General features: G+C 40.0%; 1 protein-coding gene across 1 annotated transcript in view; it reads right to left on the minus strand.

Moving 5' to 3' along the window:
• Positions 1–22,618, minus strand: part of LOC121539139 (leukocyte tyrosine kinase receptor-like) — a 133,089-nt gene that overhangs the window by 84,471 nt on the left and 26,000 nt on the right. The window contains exons 2-3 of the mRNA XM_041847412.2: positions 4,302–4,391; positions 883–1,032 (exon numbers count right to left, since the gene is read on the minus strand). Coding sequence (XP_041703346.2) covers positions 883–1,032; positions 4,302–4,391 — 240 coding nt within the window. The remainder of the gene's footprint in view (positions 1–882; positions 1,033–4,301; positions 4,392–22,618) is intronic.

Raw genomic sequence — 22,618 nt, forward strand, 5'->3', positions numbered from 1 at the left:
CTCTGTCAGAGTGACCATCGGGTTCTTTGTCACCTCCCTGACCAAGGCCCTTCTCTCCCGATTTCTCAGTTTGGCCAGGGCGGCCAACCCTAGGAAGTGTATTGGTGGTTCCAAACTTCTTCCATTTAAGAATGATGGAGGCCACTGTGTTCTTGGGGACCTTTAAAGCTGCAGAAATGTTTTGGTACCCTTCCCCAGGTCTGTGCCTCGACACAATCCTGTCTCGGAGCTCTACGGACAATTCCTTCGACCTCATGGCTTGGTTTTTGCTCTGACATGCACTGTCAACTGTGGGACCTTATATAGACAGGTGTGTGCCTTTCGAAATCATGTCCAATCAATTGGATTTACCGCAGGTGGACTCCAATCAAGTTGTGGAAACATCTCAAGGATGATCGATGGAAACAGGATGCACCTGAACTCAATTTCGAGTCTCATAGCTAAGGGTCTGAATACTTCAGTAAATAAGGTATTTCTGTAAAAAAAAAATATATATATTAAAAAGTGCACAAATTTCTTAAAACCTGTTTTCGCTTTGTTATTATGGGGTATTGTGTGTAGATTGATGAGGAAAAACATTAATTTGATCAATTTTAGAATAAGGCTGTAACATAATAAAATGCGGAAAAAGTCAAGGGGTCTTAATGCTTTCCGAATGCACTGTATACCTACTTACAGTGTTACACACCGTAGCCCCTTTTCTTTTGGCTGGGTCCCCCCCAGTGCTCAACACACGTCGCCATCTCTCTAACGACTCCATTACATCTCCCTGTATACAGTATACTACACTATGCTCTCAGTGAGATGAAAGGAGTAGCACATTAAAGGTGTGAGTGAAACACACATGGAGTATTCTCTTTGTGACTGTGCTTCCTCCCTTACCGTCAGAGCTCCCCTCCGAATGGTCGCTGACCGGCTTCATGGCCTGTGTGCTTGATCTGTGTTGCTGTGGTGACATTACCCTCCAGTCATTTCTGATGCTGTGATTGGAGAAGGTCCAGGAGCAAGGCGATTCAAAATCACAAGAGGTAGCTGCAGGAGTGAGGATAAAGAGATCCATTAGGTCTGAGACTGACTCTATGGACTGGTCACACATTCTTGCTAAACATTGGCCACTGCAGGATGTCATTTCTATTGTACTGTGTTCATTACCGTATTCATTCACATCAACATGGAAATCAAGAGGGAAACTCCACCTGATTGTAATCAAATGAGTTGAACCTAATTCTACAAATGAATGACAGAAAGACATGGAACTAATGATCCTCATCTGATGCCAATTTAGGCCAACATGGCTGCCTGCTTCAGAAGTATGATGAGATGAGGACATCACAACTCCTTAACTGTATACTCCATTCTACCAGTAGTTCCTTACATGAGAAGTAAAACTCCAAATGCCCATGGGTGAAATTAGTAGAAATGAACCAAATTTCAGGGCAATTATCATTTGAAACCATTATGGTTACAGTAAATTGGCTAAAGTATTTACATGTCCTTGGTACAGTTACCACAGTTAGAAGGCTTTACTGTTTCTACTGTCATTCGGAACATATTCAGACAAGTAATGCAGAGTGATCCACATAATTGGTAGCCTCATAGCGGTCACTGACACTTTCCACTTGTACCAAAGGAGCTTTCTGACATGCATTACCTGAAAGCACATTTGTCAGTGACAATAAGTAGACCACTCTGACTATTTCTAAGAACAGCAGATGCCAAACCAAATACAGGCATATAGCATAATTAGTTGAATTTTTCGGGGGGTTTAACATTGAAAACCCATTATAAAGCATATCTGAGCCTTAACAAAAAGCCATAATTTAACATAATGCTACTAGACACACACACACTCACGCACAAATGACTCATGTCAGTACATATTCAGTACACTTTCTTCTCATCAACCAGGCTTGATTAAAATGACCTTATTCAGACTGATTCCATTAGCGCTTGAACTTTCCCAAAGTACAGTGCAGGATATATGTAGCATTCCTCCAACAAGACACCGACAAGACAATACAAAAGTGTTTTATAGTGCAGACTAAGAACGTTCCTTGGTGTCTGATGAAGCCTAGCACCAACTAGTGATTTGTGAATGATCAAACATAAAAACAACTAATCAGAGAAGACCAGGGAATGTCAGTCTGGAAGAGGAAAATATACATTTTTAGGGGCTCCATAATTGTCATGGGGAATCTAACAATCCCAATCTAACCCAAGTGAATGTGGAGGGAGTCATGTGATGGGTCCTGAAGGAGTGAAACCACTAATAAGAAAACCACATCGCTTTCCTCTGGGACACAGAAATATCAGAATGGAAGTGGTTAGGTGGAAAATTGAATGAAATCCATTTTATTGAAATGCAGTTGGATGGGTTACTATAAAGACAAGTTTTGGTCGTAAATAAACAATGTAGATGAGGATTTTTGTGTGAAACTCAATTTCAAGAGGGTCTTCATTTAACTCTTAATAATATTTGGGGACCCTATTCGATTTTTTTTATTCAATTCAGTCTGGTATGAGAACGGTAGCCCCTATCTGCAAAAGTAGGATGTCTGCCGAAAGCTGAGTATCTTGGTTATTGATCGGTGCCTTCAAATCTTTGGTATGACGTACTACCATATATGGGCATACGAATTTATAAGGGCAGGCCGAGCCAATGACCCCATTTCAAGATGGCTGCTACATACATTCCGGTTAGCGTTGTGAAGCATAAATGAAATAAACATGGAATACGTTGATACACACCGAAAGCCGGGACTCCACAGATCATGAGGATATCTTATTTGTCTGCCTATGACCTACCGTTCTTGATCACCAGCCCCGAGAGTCAAAATGTTTATTTTACACAACGTTTTCACCAAACAGCAAACATTTTACAAGGTAAGCTTCGATTTGGTCTGTGTTTTAGCTATAGCTACATGGGGGGTATCAAATGAATCATTAGATTGGTAGGAACAACTCTAGCCTATTGCCAATGTTATCTGATGATGTATGACTTAATGGCAACATCGAATGTCCACCGAGTGACTATATCTTTGCGCATCAAAAATATGATCCATATCCCCTGTATGTCCCCCGACACCACCACAATGTTTGAGAGAGGTTGATGTTGTAGAAATTTAGTTTTTATAGTGAACAATAACTTTTAGGCACATCCAGTGTGCAAAAAAAGTGCAATTACCACATTCGGACACTTTGGAGAGGTTGAAAGGACACTTGAATGTACCCTGGATACCCCATAACACCACCACAATGTTTGAGTGAGGTTGACATGGTAGAAATTGTGTTTTTATACTGAACAAATAGCATTTAGGGATTGCAAATATGTAATAGCACTGGAATTATCTAATTTACAGACATATGCCACTTTGGAGAGGTTTAGGGACACTTGGAAACATCCCATGACCACACCTGACACCACTTACTAAAACATCTGCCCATTTCCAGTTGTTAGGTCTATCAATCCCATTTTTTTTTCTGTTCACATGTTGTGGAAGCCATCTGATGTGTTTGCAGCTCTAGTCATCAATAATTTACTTATCGCTTGTCAATGAAAGATGAGTAAAAAAACAACAACAAAAAACGGTTATTTTGTTTGTGCTTGATCTTGTGTATTCTGAACTATGTAACTCCTATCTATCTTCTGATCATTTCCTCATAATCTCCCAGATGTCTTCTTTCCAAATATACCACGTTTTTGCATGTCAGAATCATGTAATTACACATGAATAGTAGTTACTTTTGGGTATTAGATTAGTGCTTTCTATAGTTTTAAACATTGATTCACTCTCTGCAGACCACACATACTACTACCTAAGAGAAACGGCAGCCCTATAACGTAACACATTCAATAGCAACAGACACCGGAACCCCATTGTCCCTGACACACATGATCATTAATGACACTAAACAGGTTGGGTTCCATACAGATGTAGGAACTTAATTTGATCCAGTTTGCTGCAGCAGGAAAATTATCCTGTAGCAACAGGAAAAGTGAATTATTATGGGGATTATAATTCATGCACATTTGTGTAGTGGTTGATACAATTTAAAAGTGGAAATTACAAACTTTAGAAGCATTTTTAAAACTCAAATACACTACAAGTTTACATTTCCTGCTGTGCAGGAAAATTATCAGCAACAAAATAGTGATCGAATTAAGATCCTACATCTGTAGACACTGAATATTTCATACTGATGATATGGGAGAGAGTTCTATGTGATTTATTTAATAAGTCAATCATGCATTCTTCCCCAGGTCTCCTAATGAAAAACAGCTTGGTGTGGTTGATTCTTACTTTGGCTCTCGTCCTCAGGACTCAAGTGATAGGGAAACATGAAGCTCTCCTCCAGGGACTTGTCCAGTAGAGCATGGCTGGAGCTGCCAACTGAGAGCGAGGGAGCGAAAGAGAGAGACAAGTGGTTACATGATTGTTGTTATTGACTGTGTGTCCCTAGTGTTTCCACACAACATGGTTGACAGCAGAGGACTATTAGACAGCGGGACAACAGGCTGTCATTCCATTTTAAAGTTCAAATGAGAGATATTGTCTACCCTGGGGCCTGTCGATAAACATAGCTGCAAGAACAGCCAGTTCAATCAAGACAAGTAGAAGACACCACTGACGCAAAATAACATACTGACAAACAGATCCATCAAACATAAGTATAGTTGGCTTACTCAATGTTCCCTGATGAGGCCTTTAAATACAAGTCATTTTCATGGTATCTATTCATTGAAAATCCCAATTTAGCGTTAATGAAAAACTGGGACAATAAGTTAAATACAAGGTAACCATAACGCAACAGCTCATAACCTTCTCTCTGGATTGACATACAGTATATTAAGTCCTCTTGTTGACATACACAAATAACACAGATCAAACACAAAAGGCTGGGCCTGTCTTTTAGTCTTGGCAATAAAACCTTTAGCTTATTTATAGAGGATGGGACATTAAGATCTTTCTCTTAATCATAGTAGTTAAGAATGCCTCCTCCCTGAATCTGTCCTTACATTTCAATAGCATCAGCTGAACTTAATTATCAACTAAACCCTTTGGCTACAACTTGTCCACACTTACTCAGTTCAAATAACTGTGGAGGGGATCATGCTGGAACTTATAACTCCTGGTCAGTTTTACATTAAAATAAACCACTTGGATAAACAAATTCTGGAAACCATATTTCACTGCCTGTTTATTCTATACCACAGGAGGCATCCATCGTCATCTAGGATCTCAAGGAGGCTTTCAGAATGTGTTAAAAATAAAATATATATAAACTATTCAGATGAGCCAAAGAGAATATTGCAAGTGTGAGTGCTCTGTTTTACAGAGGGTTAGGGATTCTAAAGCATGAAACACACCGAAAATCTCACTGCTGATAGGTACTTATCGCAGTGGGAAACCTGGTCTCAGAGCTTTTCGTATTATTCTGTATGTAAATCCGAGACACCCCATTTAGTATGATACAGTGCCTTCAGAAAGTATTCATACCCCTTGACTTATTCCACATTTTGTTGTGTTACAGCCTGAATTAAAAATTGATTAAATATATATTTTTTCTAACCCATTATATACAATAGCTCAGTTGGTAGAGCATGGCGCTTGCAACGCCAGGGTTGTGGGTTCGTTTCCCACAGGGGGCCAGTATGAAAAATGTATGCACTCACTAACTGTAAGTCGCTCTGGATAAGAGCGTCTGCTAAATGACTAAAATGTAAAATGTAAAACAATACCCAATAATGACAATGTGAAAACATGTTTTTTGAAAATTCAATACAGAAATATGTAATTTACATAAGTATTCACACCCCTGAGTCAATACATGTTAGAATCACATTTGGCAGCGATTACAGCTGAGTCTTTCTGAGTAAGTCTCTAAGAGGCACCTGGATTGTGCAACATTTGCCCATTTTTCTTTTGAAAATTCTTCAAGTTGGTTGTTGATTATTGCTAGACAGCCATTTTGAAGTCATGCCATAGATTTTCAAGCATATTTAAGTCAAAACTGTAACTCAGCCACTCAGGAACATTCACTGAAGCATCCCCAGGATTTTTGGATTTTGCCTGTGCTTAGCTCCATTTTGTTTCTTTTTTATTCTGAAAAACTCCACAGTCCTTAACAATTACAAGCATCCCCAGAACATGATGCAGCCACCACTTGAGTGGTACTCAGAAATGTGGATTTGACCAAAACATAACACATTGTATTCATTCACATTGTATTTTTTGTTGTTGTAATACTTTAGTGACTTGTTGCAAACAGGATGCATGTTTTGGAATATTTTTATTCTGTACAGGCTTCCTTCTTTTCACTCTGTCAATTAGGTTAGTATTGTTGAGTAACTACAATGTTGTTGATCCATCATCAGTTTTCTCCAATCACAGCCATTCAACTCTGTAACCATTTTAAAGTCACCATTGGCCTCATGGTGAAATCCCTGAGCAGTTTCCTTCCTCTCCAGCAACTGAGTTAGGAAGGATGCCTGTATCTTTTTAGTGACTGGGTGTATTGATACACCATCAAAAGTGTAATTAATAACTTCACCATGCTCAAAGGGATATTCAATGTCTGCTTTTTTTTTTTTTACTACCAATAGATGCCCTTCTTTTCGAGGCATTGGAAAACCTCCCTGGTCGTTGTGGTTGAATCTGTGGTTGAAATGCACTGCTCGACTGAGGGACCTTACAGATAATTGTATGTGTGGGGTACAGAGATGAGTTAGTCATTCAAAAATCATGTTAAACACTATTATTGCACACAGAGTGAATCCATGCAATTTATTATGTGACTTGTTAAGCACATTTTTACTCCTGAACTTATTTAGACTTGCCGTAACAAAGGGGTTGAATACTTATTGACTCAATACATTTCAGCTTTTCATTTTTAATTAATTTGTAAAATTTTCTAAAAATATAATTCCACTTTGACATTATGGGGTACTGTGCATAGGCATAGTGACAGAAAATCTCAATTTAATACATTTTAAATTCAGGCTGTAACACAACAAAATGTGGAAAAAGTAAAGTGGTGTGAATACTTTCTGAAAGCACTGTATGTTAAGTTTTGTATGGTATGTATTAGTTTGTGGATGTCCATCATCCATTTCGTATATTATATTCTGAGTTAAAATATATAATATGTTATGAATTTGCTAAACGTACAATATGTTATGAATTTGGAAAACATATGATATGTTAAGAAGTCCAATTTGCTGTGGCTAACGTTAGTTAGCTAGGCTAGGGGTTAGGGTTAAGGTTAGGTTTAAGGTTAAGGTCGGGGGAAGGGTTAGCTAAAGGGTTATTGTTATTTTTAGTGGAAGGGTTAGCTAACATGCTATGCAATTGCAAAGTATCTTAAAAGTAGTAAGTAGATGAAAATCTACTAATTAGCTCAAATGCTAAAGCTGTCTGTGATGAGATTCAAACATGCAACCTTTGGATTGCTAGACCTTCACTTTATACGCCTACCCATCCACCCTGACCAACCACCCTCCTTTCGTTTTTGACTTAACCTTTTACTGCAGTGGGCTAAATCATGGTCACAAAGAGTGATTCTTGGTAGTCTTAAACAAATCTACTTTGAAACAAAAGTATACAACTCACACACATGGCTTAAAACAAAGAAGACACCTGTACCATGTCAGATATATGGTTGAATTAAATTAAATGTTGAGTTAGCATCCCAATATTACACTTGATATACATCACAGAAGAGTGAAATATAACAAAACTGTTTGACATAGAAACACCTGATTTTGGTCTGTTTAAAAAATATATATCTTTATTAATTATGAAATTATGAAAAATATTAATGACATTCCACCCATGAGGCCAAAGAGGGCGCTTTTGGTCATTGACTGCAGGAAAGGGATGTAACCTTCTGTCTTATGTAACCATACCAAACGTAACATATCATACTAATATGATACGTTTACTATGTTAAGTCTAGCCTATGAGACCAGGCTGTAGTTGGAGGCAATCCTTCTCTTGCTAGAAGAAAAGCAGTACCTGCTGTGTGCCGACCCGGTACCGACGAACTTACCATTTCTACTTGCAGAATCGCAATGCTGGTCAGTGGCCTACAACTTGACTTTGAGCCAATCAGAGAGCACGAACCCCCACGTGGGAGAGCCAACAAAATAAAAGGAAAAAATAGGGCATTTTCTCCGTACATCCACAGATGAGCCAGTCACACATCATATGCAATGTAGGCTGTGCACAGACGCAATGCACACAACACTAAATACTTACTCCAAGCTACCTAACCACTGTAGCTAGTATTGACATTATAATTAAATCACAATGGATTAGCTAGTTTCCATGAAACATCTGCCTGTATCAGCTGCCGAGTTAGTGCATTGTGCTTAGCTAGCTAGCTATGTTGTGCTAGCTAGCGAATATGCTCAAGTTAGCTAGCTAGCTAAACATTTGGCTATGGGCTGGCACTGGCTGTATGGGATTATGGAGAGTGAATTAAATTGTTTCTTTGTCATCTTGCTAGGTAGTTATCTAGCTGTGGTCATCTGGCTAGTGGCTGACGACTTCCAAGGTCTTTGCTATGTGAACACAAAAGAGATTTACTTCTGTCACTCTGTTCAGATGTGCTAAGTACTGTCGTCTGGCAAACATATGACAATCCTGCTGGTGTGTCCGAGCTTTAACACAAAAACCTCTATAAAGCCCTACTCATGTTTACTGATCCCTCTGACTCAACTCTTATGGAAAAAACTCATGAATTTCATGTGATCGGATGTGATCTTATGTGAAGTTAATGTGATAACACGTGACAACATGTAAAGCAACATGTGATAACATGAAACAAGCATTTCACTACACCCGCAATAACATCTGCTAAATATGTATATGTGACCAATAAAATTTGATTTGATTTGAACTACACATGTGAAAACATGTGATCACATGTGAAGTGTTCCAAAAACAGTTTTCATATGATTTCACATGTGAAATTTCATGTGAAATCATGTGATTTTCCACGTGGAATCATGTGGTTGTTCTGTAAGGGAAGGCTCCAGGCTACCGACACGCTTTACATCTCTGACTCCCCAAACAGGAACTCAGCAGAAAGGATTGAAATAGATCAAATGTGTATAAACAGATTAATTATAGAAAGTGAGCCGAATTAGAAACAACCATCGCCGAATTGTGACTACAACACAGTCACACAAAAATAAATGGGACATGACAGTTTTAGCTCTATGGAGTGGAGGGCCGGAAACAGGACACAAGGCCAACAATCAGAGCCCTAGGGGTTAATGGACCAATCATGTGACACACCCCCACGGTCCAGTTAGGATCAACATACACTAACAGGGATAGGGGGTTTCACAGTGGGTCGGCATAACTCAACAAGACTGGACAAAAGAGACAATCGAAATAAGACAATACTAGTATTGTATGAAAAGCTCACATGACAATGTACAGTCTGTATGTAAGACAAACATAAGAGACAAGGTCACATTTGCCATGCTTGAGAAATGTAGTTATTAAAAGCAGTTCGCTAAATGGGGTCGGACTGTAAATACAGTATATACGTTAAGATGCCGCAGTTTCACTGCAAACACCAACATATTTTCTCAGTTTAAATGCCATTTTCACAGAGACTGCTTGACATTCAAAAGCTATACAAAAAAAGCCCTTGGCTTAAGAATAAAGCAATTGTTGGTTCAAAAACACGCTGAAGAAAACATTAAAACTCATAAATTGATGTTTACTTTGGGGGCGTTGGCTTCTTGGCTAGCTACTGGCTATCAAATATGGCAAAGAGTAAGGAATTGATTGACTGTGTAGCCATTTTCTGCAGTCAAATGACCTAGTGGCCTCATGGGTGGAATGTTAAACCAGCTGAAAATCCGATGTTTCTATGTCAAATGGTTTTGTTATATTTCAGTCTTCTGTGATGTATATAAAGTGTAATATTGGGATACAAACTAAAAATTGAATCTATATCTGACATGGTACAGGTGTCTTCTTTTAAAAATCCTATAACCATGTGTGTGAGGTGTATACTTTTTTTTGAAAGTAGATTTGTTAAAGACTACCAAGAAACACTTTGTTTGACCCTGATTTAGCCCACTGCAGTAAAAGGTTAATGTCACATGTGGAGACCAAAGTTAAGATGACTCCCTAAGATTGGCAAAAAATATATAACAAAAGACAATTATATTCAATCATCAATCGCAGGATATCTGGTCGTCTTCAGACATGCCAGGAATGGATGATCTGACTCATTAGCTAGTACAGCCCCAGCCTCAGAACGGAGCCTGTGATTCAGGTCCAGGCTGTGTTGCGTGCTGGCTGCACTGTCAAAAAAATTATCTAGTTGATTCAACTAATTATTAAGTAACTGGTTCCACAGCCTTTTATTTGTTTACTCAAATTTCTGGACCAAGTGTTACCTGCTTCAGAAAGGCTTTATCCCCTCTGAGTCCCACTGGGGAAGAGTAATGTCAACTTACACTATAGCCACTTGATCTAAGAGACAACGCCCCACCGTCTGAGAACAAAGATGGTACTCCACAGCATTTCAGCTCCATCACACAAACCTGGGTTCATAACCCCCCTTGCCGTGCTGCATATCTAGTCAAACTACAAGGGTAACATCTGGTGTACCGGGCACACACTACAAAAACCCCACACTTGGTACCAATGTGAAATGTCTACTCTTGATAACAGCCTTTTGGGTACGTTTGAGTCATTTTAATTGTTTGCATGACTTCAATTTCACCTCACACCTTTCATGCTCTGAGGAGGTCTGAGAAACAGAACAAAGACCTACAGTAAAACATATTTTTTTTTAAACACAAAATGGACTTGAAAGATATTTATTTCAGGGAACACTGTAGCCTACAGTTCTCAGACTGGAGTGTTTTGCTCATTGTATTTTCATAGTCAATTTTTTACTTCCAAGGGTAACCGTACACAGTGGGTTAGTTTCAAGTTTGAAGTTGTAATATCACTTGCACAAGTACAGTGAAATGCCTTTCTTGCACGCTCCAAACCCAATAATGCAGTAATCAATATCAATGTAGTAGTAAAAATAACACAAGGTGGAACAAAAACACATGAGAAAAAAAAAAAAGACATAAGAAGAGCACGAGAAAGTAACAAAGTATACTATATACAGGCTTAGTCAGTTCCAGTACCATATTTACAATGTGCAGGGACACTGGAGTGATAGAGGTACAGTGCCTTCAGAAAGTATTCACACCACTTGACTTTTTCCACATTTTGTTGTGTTACAGTCTGAATTTAGAATGGATTAAATTGGGATGTTTTTTGTCACTACGCCTACACACAATACCCCATCATGTCAAAGTGGAATTATGTTTTATGAAATTTTTACAAATTAATAAAAAATGCAAAGCTGAAATGTCTTGAGTCACCAAGTATTCAAACACTTTGTTATGGCAAGCCTAAATAAGTTCAGGAGTAAAGATATGCTTAACAAGTCACATAATAAGTTGCATGGACTCAATCTGTGTGCAATAATAGTGCTTATCATGATTTTTTAATGACTGCCTCATGTCTGTACCCCACACAGACAGTTATCTGTAACGTCCCTCAGTCGAGCAGTGAATTTCAAACACAGATTCAACTACAAAGACCAGGGAGGTTTTGACTTAAATCTACTTGAACATGTATGGCAAGACCTGAAAATGGTTGTCTAGTAATGATCAACAAACAATTTGACAGAGCTTGAAGAATTGTGAAAAGAATAATGGGCAAATGTTGCACAATCTGGTGTGGAAAGCTCTTAGAGACTTACCCAGAAAGACGCACAACTGTAATCGCTGCCAAAGGTGCTTCTACAAAGTATTGACTCAGGGCTGTGAACACTTATGTAAATTATATATCTCTGTATTTCATTTTCAATACGTTTGCAAACATTTAAAAAAACATGTTTTCACTTTGTGATTATGGGGTATTGTGTGTAGATGGTTGAGGAAAAAATCTATGTAATCCATTTTGAATTCAGGCTGTAACACAACAAAATGTGGAATAAGTCAAGGGGTCTGAATACTTTCCGAATGAACTGTATGTATAGTGGTAAGGTGACTAGGCATCAGGATATATGATAAACAGAGTAGCAGCAGCGTATATGATGATTGTATGTGAGTGGGTGTGCGTGCGTGCATGTAGAGTCAGTATAAATGTATGTTCATATTATGTGTGTGACCAAATGAAGTGAGTGTTTGTGTGTGTGTTGGGGTGTCAGTGTGCACGAGTGTGTAGGGCCCTGTGAGTGAGCATAAATAAATACAACGTTCAACTCAGATAGTCCGTGTAGCCATTTTGTTAACCTTTTAGTTAGCTATTTAGCAGTCTTATGGCTTGGGGATGGATAGAAGCTGTTCGGGAGCCTGTTGGTGTCAAACTTGATGCACCGGTATCGCTTGCCTTGCGGAAGCAGTGAGAACAGTCTATGGCTTGGGTGGCTGGAGTCTTTTGCAATTTTCTGGACCTTCCTTTCCCACTGCCTGATATAGAGGTCCTGGATGGCAGGGAGCTCAGCCACAGTGATGTACTGAGCTGTCCACACCACCCTCTGTATTGCCATGCGATCGAGGGCGGTGCTATTGCCATACCAAGCAGAGATACAGCCAGTCAAGATGCACTCAATGGTACAGCTGTATAACCTTTTGAGGATTTGAGGGCCCATGCCAAACCTTTTCAACCTCCTGAGGGGGAAGAGGCGATGTCGCGCCTTCTTCATGACTGTGCGCGTGTGTGTGGACCATTTTCAGTTCTTAGTGATTTGAACACAGAGGAACTTGATGCTCTCGACCCGCTCGGAAATAAAGCAATACTGAGCTATTTCAGATATTTCCAAACTGTATTCTGACCAAAAGAGTGCCCAAAACGTATAATACTTGATATCATCTGCAGGAAAATAAATCATTCACAGATGAATTTCCCTTTAGGAGGGAGCCATTTATTTCCAGTCTTGTTTTAATGAAAACCATATCCAAATCCTGAGGCATGGTTAGTTGTAGAGCGACATTAACTAGAATCGGTGGTCTGCATATTTCCCAACTGACACTAGTTTACCCTGCAAACAATAATGAGTAGTTATGACGTCCCCGGGACATTGCGAAATGGTCGCGTAAAGTCATCAGGACGTCCCCTGTTTGCTGGATATATCCTGTTTGAGTCATCCACTGTCTATTCATCCAGAAAAGGCTACACATATCACACATGTTGGTGTTAAAAGCTCTGCAGGGTGTAAAGAAAGAATGGTGCTGTACGCACTGAGAGAGGATGTCCAGAGGGATAGACTAATAATAGAGCTTTGACAGTGCATGGGCAATTTACTGGAGCTAAAAGGCATAGACCATTGTGCTATTCTTCCAATGGACCATTGAATGCATGTACAACTCACTCATCACCATCTTTCATAAGTCATCAGAAATGCCAGAAACAAAGCTATAAAGTTCTGTACTGACTCTAAACAACCAGAACTGAATAAGACTGAAAACTGAAAGCAGCACAACAAAGATTAACTCTCAAGACGAACGATTTTGGGTACAGAAACAGCCCAGAATCGTATCACAATGTTCTGAGCATCAGTGTTACTACCTTTTACAGTTAGGGAAAAAAGTATTTGATCCCCTGCGGATTTTGTACGTTTGCCCACTGACAAAAAAATGATCAGTCTATAATTTTAATGGTAGGTTTATTTGAACCGTGAGAGACAGAATAACAACCAAAAAATCCAGAAAAACGCATGTCAATAATGTTATAAATTGATTTGCATTTTAATGAGGGAAACAAGTATTTGACCCCCTCTCAATCAGAAAGATTTCTGGTTCCCAGGTGTATTTTATACAGGTAACGAGCTGAGATTAGGAGCACACTCTTAAAGGGAGTGCTCCTAATCTCAGCTTGTTACCTGTATAAAAGACACCTGTCCACAGAAGCAATCAATCAATCAGATTCCAAACTCTCCACCATGGCCAAGACCAAAGAGCTCTCCAAGGATGTCAGGGACAAGATTGTAAACCTACACAAGGCTGGAATGGGCTACAAGACCATCGCCAAGCAGCTTGGTGAGAAGGTGACAACAGTTGGTGCGATTATTCGCAAATGGAAGAAACACAAAATAACTGTCAATCTCCCTCGGCCTGGGGCTCCATGCAAGATCTCACCTCGTGGAGTTATAATGCTCATGAGAACGGTGAGGAATCAGCCCAGAACTACACGGGAGGATCTTGTCAATGATCTCAAGGCAGCTGGGACCATAGTCATCAAGAAAACAATTGGTAACACACTACGCCGTGAAGGACTGAAATCCTGCAGCGCCCGCAAGGTCCCCCTGCTCAAGAAAGCACATATACATGCCCGTCTGAAGTTTGCCAATGAACATCTGAATGATTCAGAGGAGAACTGGGTGAAAGTGTTGTAGTCAGATGAGACCAAAATGGAGCTCTTTGGCATCAACTCAACTCGCCGTGTTTGGAGGAGGAGGAATGCTGCCTATGACCCCAAGAACACCATCCCCACCGTCAAACATGGAGGTGGAAACATTATGCTTTGGGGGTGTTTTTCTGCTAAGGGGACAGGACAACTTCACCGCATCAAAGGGACGATGGACGGGGCCATGTACCGACAAATCTTGGGTGAGAACCTCCTTCCCTCATCCAGGGCATTGAAAATGGGTCGTGGATGGGTATTCCAGCATGACAATGACCCAAAACACACGGCCAAGGCAACAAAGGAGTGGCTCAAGAAGAGGCACATTAAGGTCCTGGAGTGGCCTAGCCACTCCCTGTGGAGGGAGCTGAAGGTTTGAGTTGCTAAACGTCAGCCTCGAAACCTTAATGACTTGGAGAAGATCTGCAAAGAGGAGTGGGACAAAATCCCTCCTGAGATGTGTGCAAACCTGGTGGCCAACTACAAGAAACGTCTGACCTCTGTGATTGCCAACAAGGGTTTTGCCACCAAGTAAGTCATGTTTTGCAGAGGGGTCATATACTTATTTCCCTCATTAAAATGCAAATCAATTTATAACATTTTTGACATGAGTTTTTCTGGATTTTCTGTTGTTATTCTGTCTCTCACTGTTCAAATAAACCTACCATTAAAATTATAGACTGATCATTTCTTTGTCAGTGGGCAAACGTACAAAATCAGCAGGGGATCAAATACTTGTTTCCCTCACTGTATAGCCTTTTCCTATTTGCTGAAGGTCCAAGTAGTAGACTATATTTGACCAATAACTACTGCCAATAACACATTATTTGATGAAGGTTACAAGACCTGCCAAAAGGAATCATCATTATTCTTTATTCACAAAGGAATGTTTTTGTGGTGATATGGCCTGGACAATTAAACCTGACAAATGAGCTTGGTGCTGATCCAACCCACTACCTTCAAACACATTTAACCACGAGGGTATAGTTTATCACCATTTGATTTGAAGAAAACATGTAGGAATAACACTCCCATGAGCTTAAAATAGTAGTAACTTCTAGGAGATCAGGCTTGCAGGAAAACCCAAATATATAAAACGTTTTTTAATGTATGATTTTATTTAGGTATTTAGTTTTACTTCTCCCTTTTTTTGTCTCTGTATCTTTGTAGTACTTGTATTTATTTATATGAATCACTTTGTTAATTTGTTATTGAAAAGCGCTCTATAAATAGTTATTATTATTATTATTATTGTTTAAAAAATTGCTTAGTGATTTGAATCCAAGTGTAATCATTTTCTATTAGATCATTTTCTGATACATTATGTGTCCATCCATAGTGACTGTAAAATACAGCTTCAACATCCATATACAGTGGGGAAAAAAAGTATTTAGTCAGCCACCAATTGTGCAAGTTCTCCCACTTAAAAAGATGAGAGAGGCCTGTAATTTTCATCATAGGTATACGTCAACTATGACAGACAAATTGAGGGAAAAAAATCCAGATAATCACATTGTAGGATTTTTTATGACTTTATTTGCAAATTATGGTGGAAAATAAGTATTTGGTCACCTACAAACAAGCAAGATTTCTGGCTCTCACAGACCTGTAACTTCTTCTTTAAGAGGCTCCTCTGTCCTCCACTCGTTACCTGTATTAATGGCACCTGTTTGAACTTGTTATCAGTATAAAAGACACCTGTCCACAACCTCAAACAGTCACACTCCAAACTCCACTATGGCCAAGACTAAAGAGCTGTCAAAGGACACCAGAAACAAAATTGTAGACCTGCACCAGGCTGGGAAGACTGAATCTGCAATAGGTAAGCAGCTTGGTTTGAAGAAATCAACTGTGGTAGCAATTATTAGGAAATGGAAGACATACAAAACCACTGATAATCTCCCTCGATCTGGGGCTCCACGCAAGATCTCACCCCGTGGGGTCAAAATGATCACAAGAACGGTGAGCAAAAATCCCAGAACCACACGGGGGGGTCCTAGTGAATGACCTGCTGAGAGCTGGGACCAAAGTAACAAAGCCTACCATCAGTAACACACTACGCCGCCAGGGACTCAAATCCTGCAGTGCCAGACGTGTCCCCCTGCTTAAGCCAGTACATGTCCAGGCCCGTCTGAAGTTTGCTAGAGTGCATTTGGATGATCCAGAAGAGGATTGGGAGAATGTCATATGGTCAGATGAAACCAAAATAGAACTTTTTGGTAAAAACTCAACTCGTCGTGTTTGGAGGACAAAGAATGCTGAGTTGCATCCAAAGAACACCATACCTACTGTGAAGCATGGGGGTGGAAACATCATGCTTTGGGGCTGTTTTTCTGCAAAGGGACCAGGACGACTGATCCGTGTAAAGGAAAGAATGAATGGGGCCATGTATCGTGAGATTTTGAGTGAAAACCTCCTTCCATCAGCAAGGGCATTGAAGATGAAACGTGGCTGGGTCTTTCAGCATGACAATGATCCCAAACACACCGCCCGGGCAACGAAGGAGTGGCTTCGTAAGAAGCATTTCAAGGTCCTGGAGTGGCCTAGCCTGTCTCCAGATCTCAACCCCATAGAAAATCTTTGGAGGGAGTTGAAAGTCTGTGTTGCCCAGCGACAGCCCCAAAACATCACTGCTCTAGAGGAGATCTGCATGGAGGAATGGGCCAAAATACCAGCAACAGTGTGTGAAAACCTTGTGAAGACTTACAGAAAACGTTTGACCTGTGTCATTGCCAACAAAGGGTATATAACAAAGTATTGAGAAACTTTTGTTATTGACCAAATACTTATTTTCCACCATAATTTGCAAATAAATTCATTAAAAATCCTACAATGTGATTTTCTGGATTTTTTTTCCTCCTTTTGTCTGTCATAGTTGACGTGTACCTATGATGAAAATTACAGGCCTCTCTCATCTTTTTAAGTGGGAGAACTTGCACAATTGGTGGCTGACTAAATACTTTTTTCCCCCACTGTAATATCTAAACAGTATCATCTGAACCTGAGCCATTAGTGAGTGAAGCAGATATGTTTGAACTTGAATACAAACCAGATCTCTGCTCTCTGAGGCTAAGGAGTAAAGTACAGCCACATCCAAAATTATTGGCACCCTTGATGAAGATGAGCAAAAGAAACTGTATAAAATATATAATACAAATACTGAGCTATATTGTAATACTTTGTGCACCCTCCCCTTGCAAGGATAACGACACTTAGCCTTTTTCTATAATGTTTTATTATATTGGAGAACACATTGGGAGGGATCTTAGACCATTACTCCATACAGAATCTCTCCATATCCTTGATATCCTTCAGTCTGCACTTATGGACTGCCCTCTTCAATTCAAACCACAGGTTTTCAATGGGGTTCATGTCCAGAGACTGAAATGGCCATTGAAAAATGTTGATTTGTGGTCAATTAGCCATTTCTTTGTAGATTTTGATTTGTGCTTGTGGTCGTTGCCTTGGAGGATCAACTTGTGGCTAAGTTTCAGCCACCTAACAGAGGCAACCAGGTTTTTGGCTAAAATGTCCTGGTACTTGGTAATTCATGATGCCGTTGACCTTAACAAGGGCCCCAGGACCAGTGGAAGCAAAACAGCCCCATAACATCAAAGATCTACCATCATATTTTACAGTAGGTATGAGGTTATTTTCTGCATATGCATCCTTCTTACAAGGCCAAACCCACCACTGCGGTGCGTGGCCAAAGAGCTCTATTTTCCTCTCATCTGACCATAGCACCCAGTTCCAATCCAAGTGCCAATGCCGTTTAGCGAACTCCAGGCATTTACATTTGTTGGTTGCCCTCAATAAATGCTTTTTTTATGGCAACCCTTCCAAATAGCCTATTGGCAGGGAGGTGGCGTCTAATTGTAGATTTGGAGACTTAGTGACCCCAAGATGCGACCAAGTTCTGTAATTTCTTCAACTGTGGCCCTTGGACTCTTTACCTCGCGAAACATCTTCCTCGCTATGTGTGGGGACAAAATACACATGCATCCTCTATCAGGCAAGTTTACCTCTGTTCCAGTGGTTTTAAACTTCTTAATTGTTGCCCTAATAGTGGTAAGTGGTATATTTGTATAGTTTTTTTGTACCCATTGCCTGATTTATGAAAGTCAACAATAATTTGTCCCTTTCCATTTGTGAGTTCTTTGCCTTTCCCCATGTTGATGGATGACAAAGCGATTTTACATACGTGTTACCACATTTTTATACCCCAGTTAAACAGGAAGCCATTGAAGGCCACAATACAGTTCCTGAAGATGAGATTCATTTTTTAAAAAGCTGAATATTAATGCAGAATTTATTTTGTTTGATTTTATGTATAATAATCTTTATGGGTGGCAATAATTTTGACACCTATCTTTTAGCAAAAAAAATGTTTACTTGTTAAACGAAATGTATTTCTCTGAGCAATTGTATTAGTATAAAATAATATAATTTTCCCTTTTTTTTTGCATACAATATAGCTTTTTATACAGTCTTTTTTGCTAATCTTTATCAAGGGTGCCAATCATTTTGGATGTGACTGTATCTTGAAAGAAGAGAAGTGAGCTGATGAGACAGACAGTGGACTCACTGATAAACAGAGCAGCACATCTGTTGAACACACGTCTGTACTCTTCATTAGAAGAACATGACAGGCCAAAACCAGCCTGATCACTGTAGCAACACTCATTCATTAGGCTCCAGGACAGTGAAACCGCTAGCACATTGGCTGCATACTTGCAAGGTGCTCTTCACCAAGCCTGTTAACAGGAATGTTTAAATTAATTTAGGTCTTAATGGAGCAATCTGTGGCTAGATGAAAGAGTGATCTAAGAGGGTTGCACAGGGGTTCACTGAAGGCTTTCACATACCTGTCATATCATATAGAGCTGAGTTTAATTAATGAAAACAGCTTCCTTAACCAGTTCCTTACCCTGTAGAGATATTATCAAATAAAACAAGGGATTACTTTCTGCAGTCCTTCCTATTCATATCTTATGTCTTAAGTACATCCCAATCATATTTCAAATGTTATACTATACAGGTCGACATGTCTCCTCCTGACTGGTATCCATTCAGGGAGGAATATTGCCCTTTTCATTTGTCCCACTAGGGCAGGGAAAATGAAAAATCCAGCAACCTAATTGGTTAGCCTATTTGCATTAAGGTCTGTTAGTTTGTGACTGGTACCAGACTTACTGTCGAGACAGACTGAAGTAACTCTGGCGTCAACCAACAACTTCTCCAATGAACCTCATTATTCTAAAGGATTAGGAAGATGTCAATCTGAAGAATTTAAGCCCTGTTGCTAGGAATTAAAGTAGTTTGTTCTCCATTAGACAAATAGAACCAAACTTATGATAACAGAACATTGAATTCCAAAAACTCATTCCACCAGAGAGGTCTGACCCACCACAGGAAATTGTGTTTCAGGTTTTATTTTCGTACTCATTCCAGACATATCGTATAGGGCTGTCCACCAGAACTCTGACACACAGCACTAACACATTTAACATTTACATTTTAGTCATTTAGCAGACGCTCTTATCCAGAGCGACTTACAGTTTGTGCATTCATCTTAAGATAGCTAGGTGGGACAACCACATATCACAGGCATAGAAAGTACATAACGTATCTGTCAGTAGAGTCAGAGCTAGAAGGGGGTGATGGTTAAGTGTGATGGTTAAGTGTATTTATTTTATAAGGTGAGGAGGAGGATTATTTAAGATACACATCAAGGAGAGCAGCGCTGCAGATGATCAAATACACCAACCTGGTCTCAGAGCATTTCATATTTCTCTTTACGTAAATCCGAGACTCAATTTAGTATGATTTGTTACGTTTCGTATGGTATGTATTAATTTGTTGATGTCAATCATCCATTTCGTATGATATGTTACAAATTACCCATTTGTACAAAATGTTACGAATTGCAATTGGTAAAATATGTTACGAATTGCAATTCATACAATATGTTACAAATTTGCTAAAGGTACAATATGTTATGAATTTGCTAAACGTATGATATGTTACGAATTCCATTTTGTTGTTGCTGACATTAGCTAGGTGGCTAGGTGGCTAACGCTAGCTAGCTGGCTAACGTTGGCTATGACGTTTACTATGTTACGTCTAGTCTATGAGACCAGGCTGAATACACAGGAGACTGGGCTCTTGTGATTACATACAGTGAGGGAAAAAAGTATTTGATCCCCTGCTGATTTTGTACGTTTGCCCACTGACAAAGAATTGATCAGTCTATACTTTTAATGGTAGGTTTATTTGAACAGTGAGAGACAGAATAACAACAAAAATATCCTGAAAAACGCATGTCAAAAATGTTGTAAATTGATTTGCATTTTAATGAGGGAAATAAGTATTTGACCCCCTCTCAATCAGAAAGATTTCTGGCTCCCAGGTGTCTTTTATACAGGTAACGAGCTGAGATTAGGAGCACACTCTTAAAGGGAGTGCTCCTAATCTCATCTTGTTACCTGTATAAAAGACACCTGTCCACAGAAGCAATCAATCAATCAGATTCCAAACTCTCCACCATGGCCAAGACCAAAGAGCTCTCCAAAGATGTCAGGGACAAGATTGTAGACCTACACAAGGCTGGAATGGGCTACAAGACCATCGCCAAGCAGCTTGGTGAGAAGGTGACAACAGTTGGTGCGATTATTCGCAAATGGAAGAAACACAATAGAACTGTCAATCTCCCTCGGCCTGGGGCTCCATGCAAGATCACAACTCGTGGAGTTGCAATGCTCATGAGAACGGTGAGGAATCAGCCCAGAACTACACGGGAGGATCTTGTCAATGATCCCAAGGCAGCTGGGACCATAGTCACCAAGAAAACAATTGGTAACACACTACGCCGTGAAGGACTGAAATCCTGCAGCGCCCGCAAGGTCCCCCTGCTCAAGAAAGCACATATACATGCCCGTCTGAAGTTTGCCAATGAACATCTGAATGATTCAGAGGAGAACTGGATGAAAGTGTTGTGGTCAGATGAGACCAAAATGGAGGTCTTTGGCATCAACTCAACTCGCCGTGTTTGGAGGAGGAGGAATGCTGCCTATGACCCCAAGGACACCATCCCCACCGTCAAACATGGAGGTGGAAACATTATGCTTTGGGGGTGTTTTTCTGCTAAGGGGACAGGACAACTTTACCGCATCAAAGGGACGATGGACGGGGCCATGTACCGTCAAATCTTGGGTGAGAACCTCCTTCCCTCAGCCAGGGCATTGAAAATGGGTCGTGGATGGGTATTCCAGCATGACAATGACCCAAAACACACGGCCAAGGCAACAAAGGAGTGGCTCAAGAAGAAGCACATTAAGGTCCTGGAGTGGCCTATCCAGTCTCCAGACCTTAATCCTATAGAAAATCTGTGGAGGGAGCTGAAGGTTCGAGTTGCCAAACGTCAGCCTTGAAACCTTAATGACTTGGAGAAGATCTGAAAGAGGAGTGGGACAAAATCCCTCCTAAGATGTGTGCAAACCTGGTGGCCAACTACAAGAAACGTCTGACCTCTGTGATTTCCAACAAGGGTTTTGCCACCAAGTACTAAGTCATGTTTTGCAGAGGGGTCAAATACTTATTTCCCTCATTAAAATGCAAATCAATTTATAACATTTTTGACATGCGTTTTTCTAGATATTTTTGTTGTAATTCTGTCTCTCACTGTTCAAATAAACCTACCATTAAAATTATAGACTGATCATTTCTTTGTCAGTGGGCAAACGTACAAAATCAGCAGGGGATCAAATACTTTTTTCCCTCACTGTATATCCTCAAGAGCACACATTTTTCAACTGTCATGAGTAAACTCGGTAGAATCTGCTCTCTGTCAATCAGCAAGCAAAAATAACACGACAGTGATTTCATTTCAGTGGAAATTGGCAATTTTCGGAGGACTTTGTTCAGGAGGAACCCATAGATCTGGGCTGACCACAGAGATATGATGGAAATATCCAGGCTTACAGCTGTAATAAGTTCCTCTTTGATATTCTAACTAAACGCAACAGGGAACAGGGTCTATGCTGCCACTTGCCTCGTCCTACCCAAAAATACTATTTGACCACTAGAAAAACATGGCTACTGCGCCGCAAGTCTGCAACAAAATACAGGGTCTGTTGTTGGAGCAAAATGCTGGTGTTTTCCCGCCAAACTTCTATGGACCT

Source organism: Coregonus clupeaformis, chromosome 25, assembly GCF_020615455.1.
Source record: "Coregonus clupeaformis isolate EN_2021a chromosome 25, ASM2061545v1, whole genome shotgun sequence".
Classification (NCBI taxonomy): domain Eukaryota; kingdom Metazoa; phylum Chordata; class Actinopteri; order Salmoniformes; family Salmonidae; genus Coregonus; species Coregonus clupeaformis.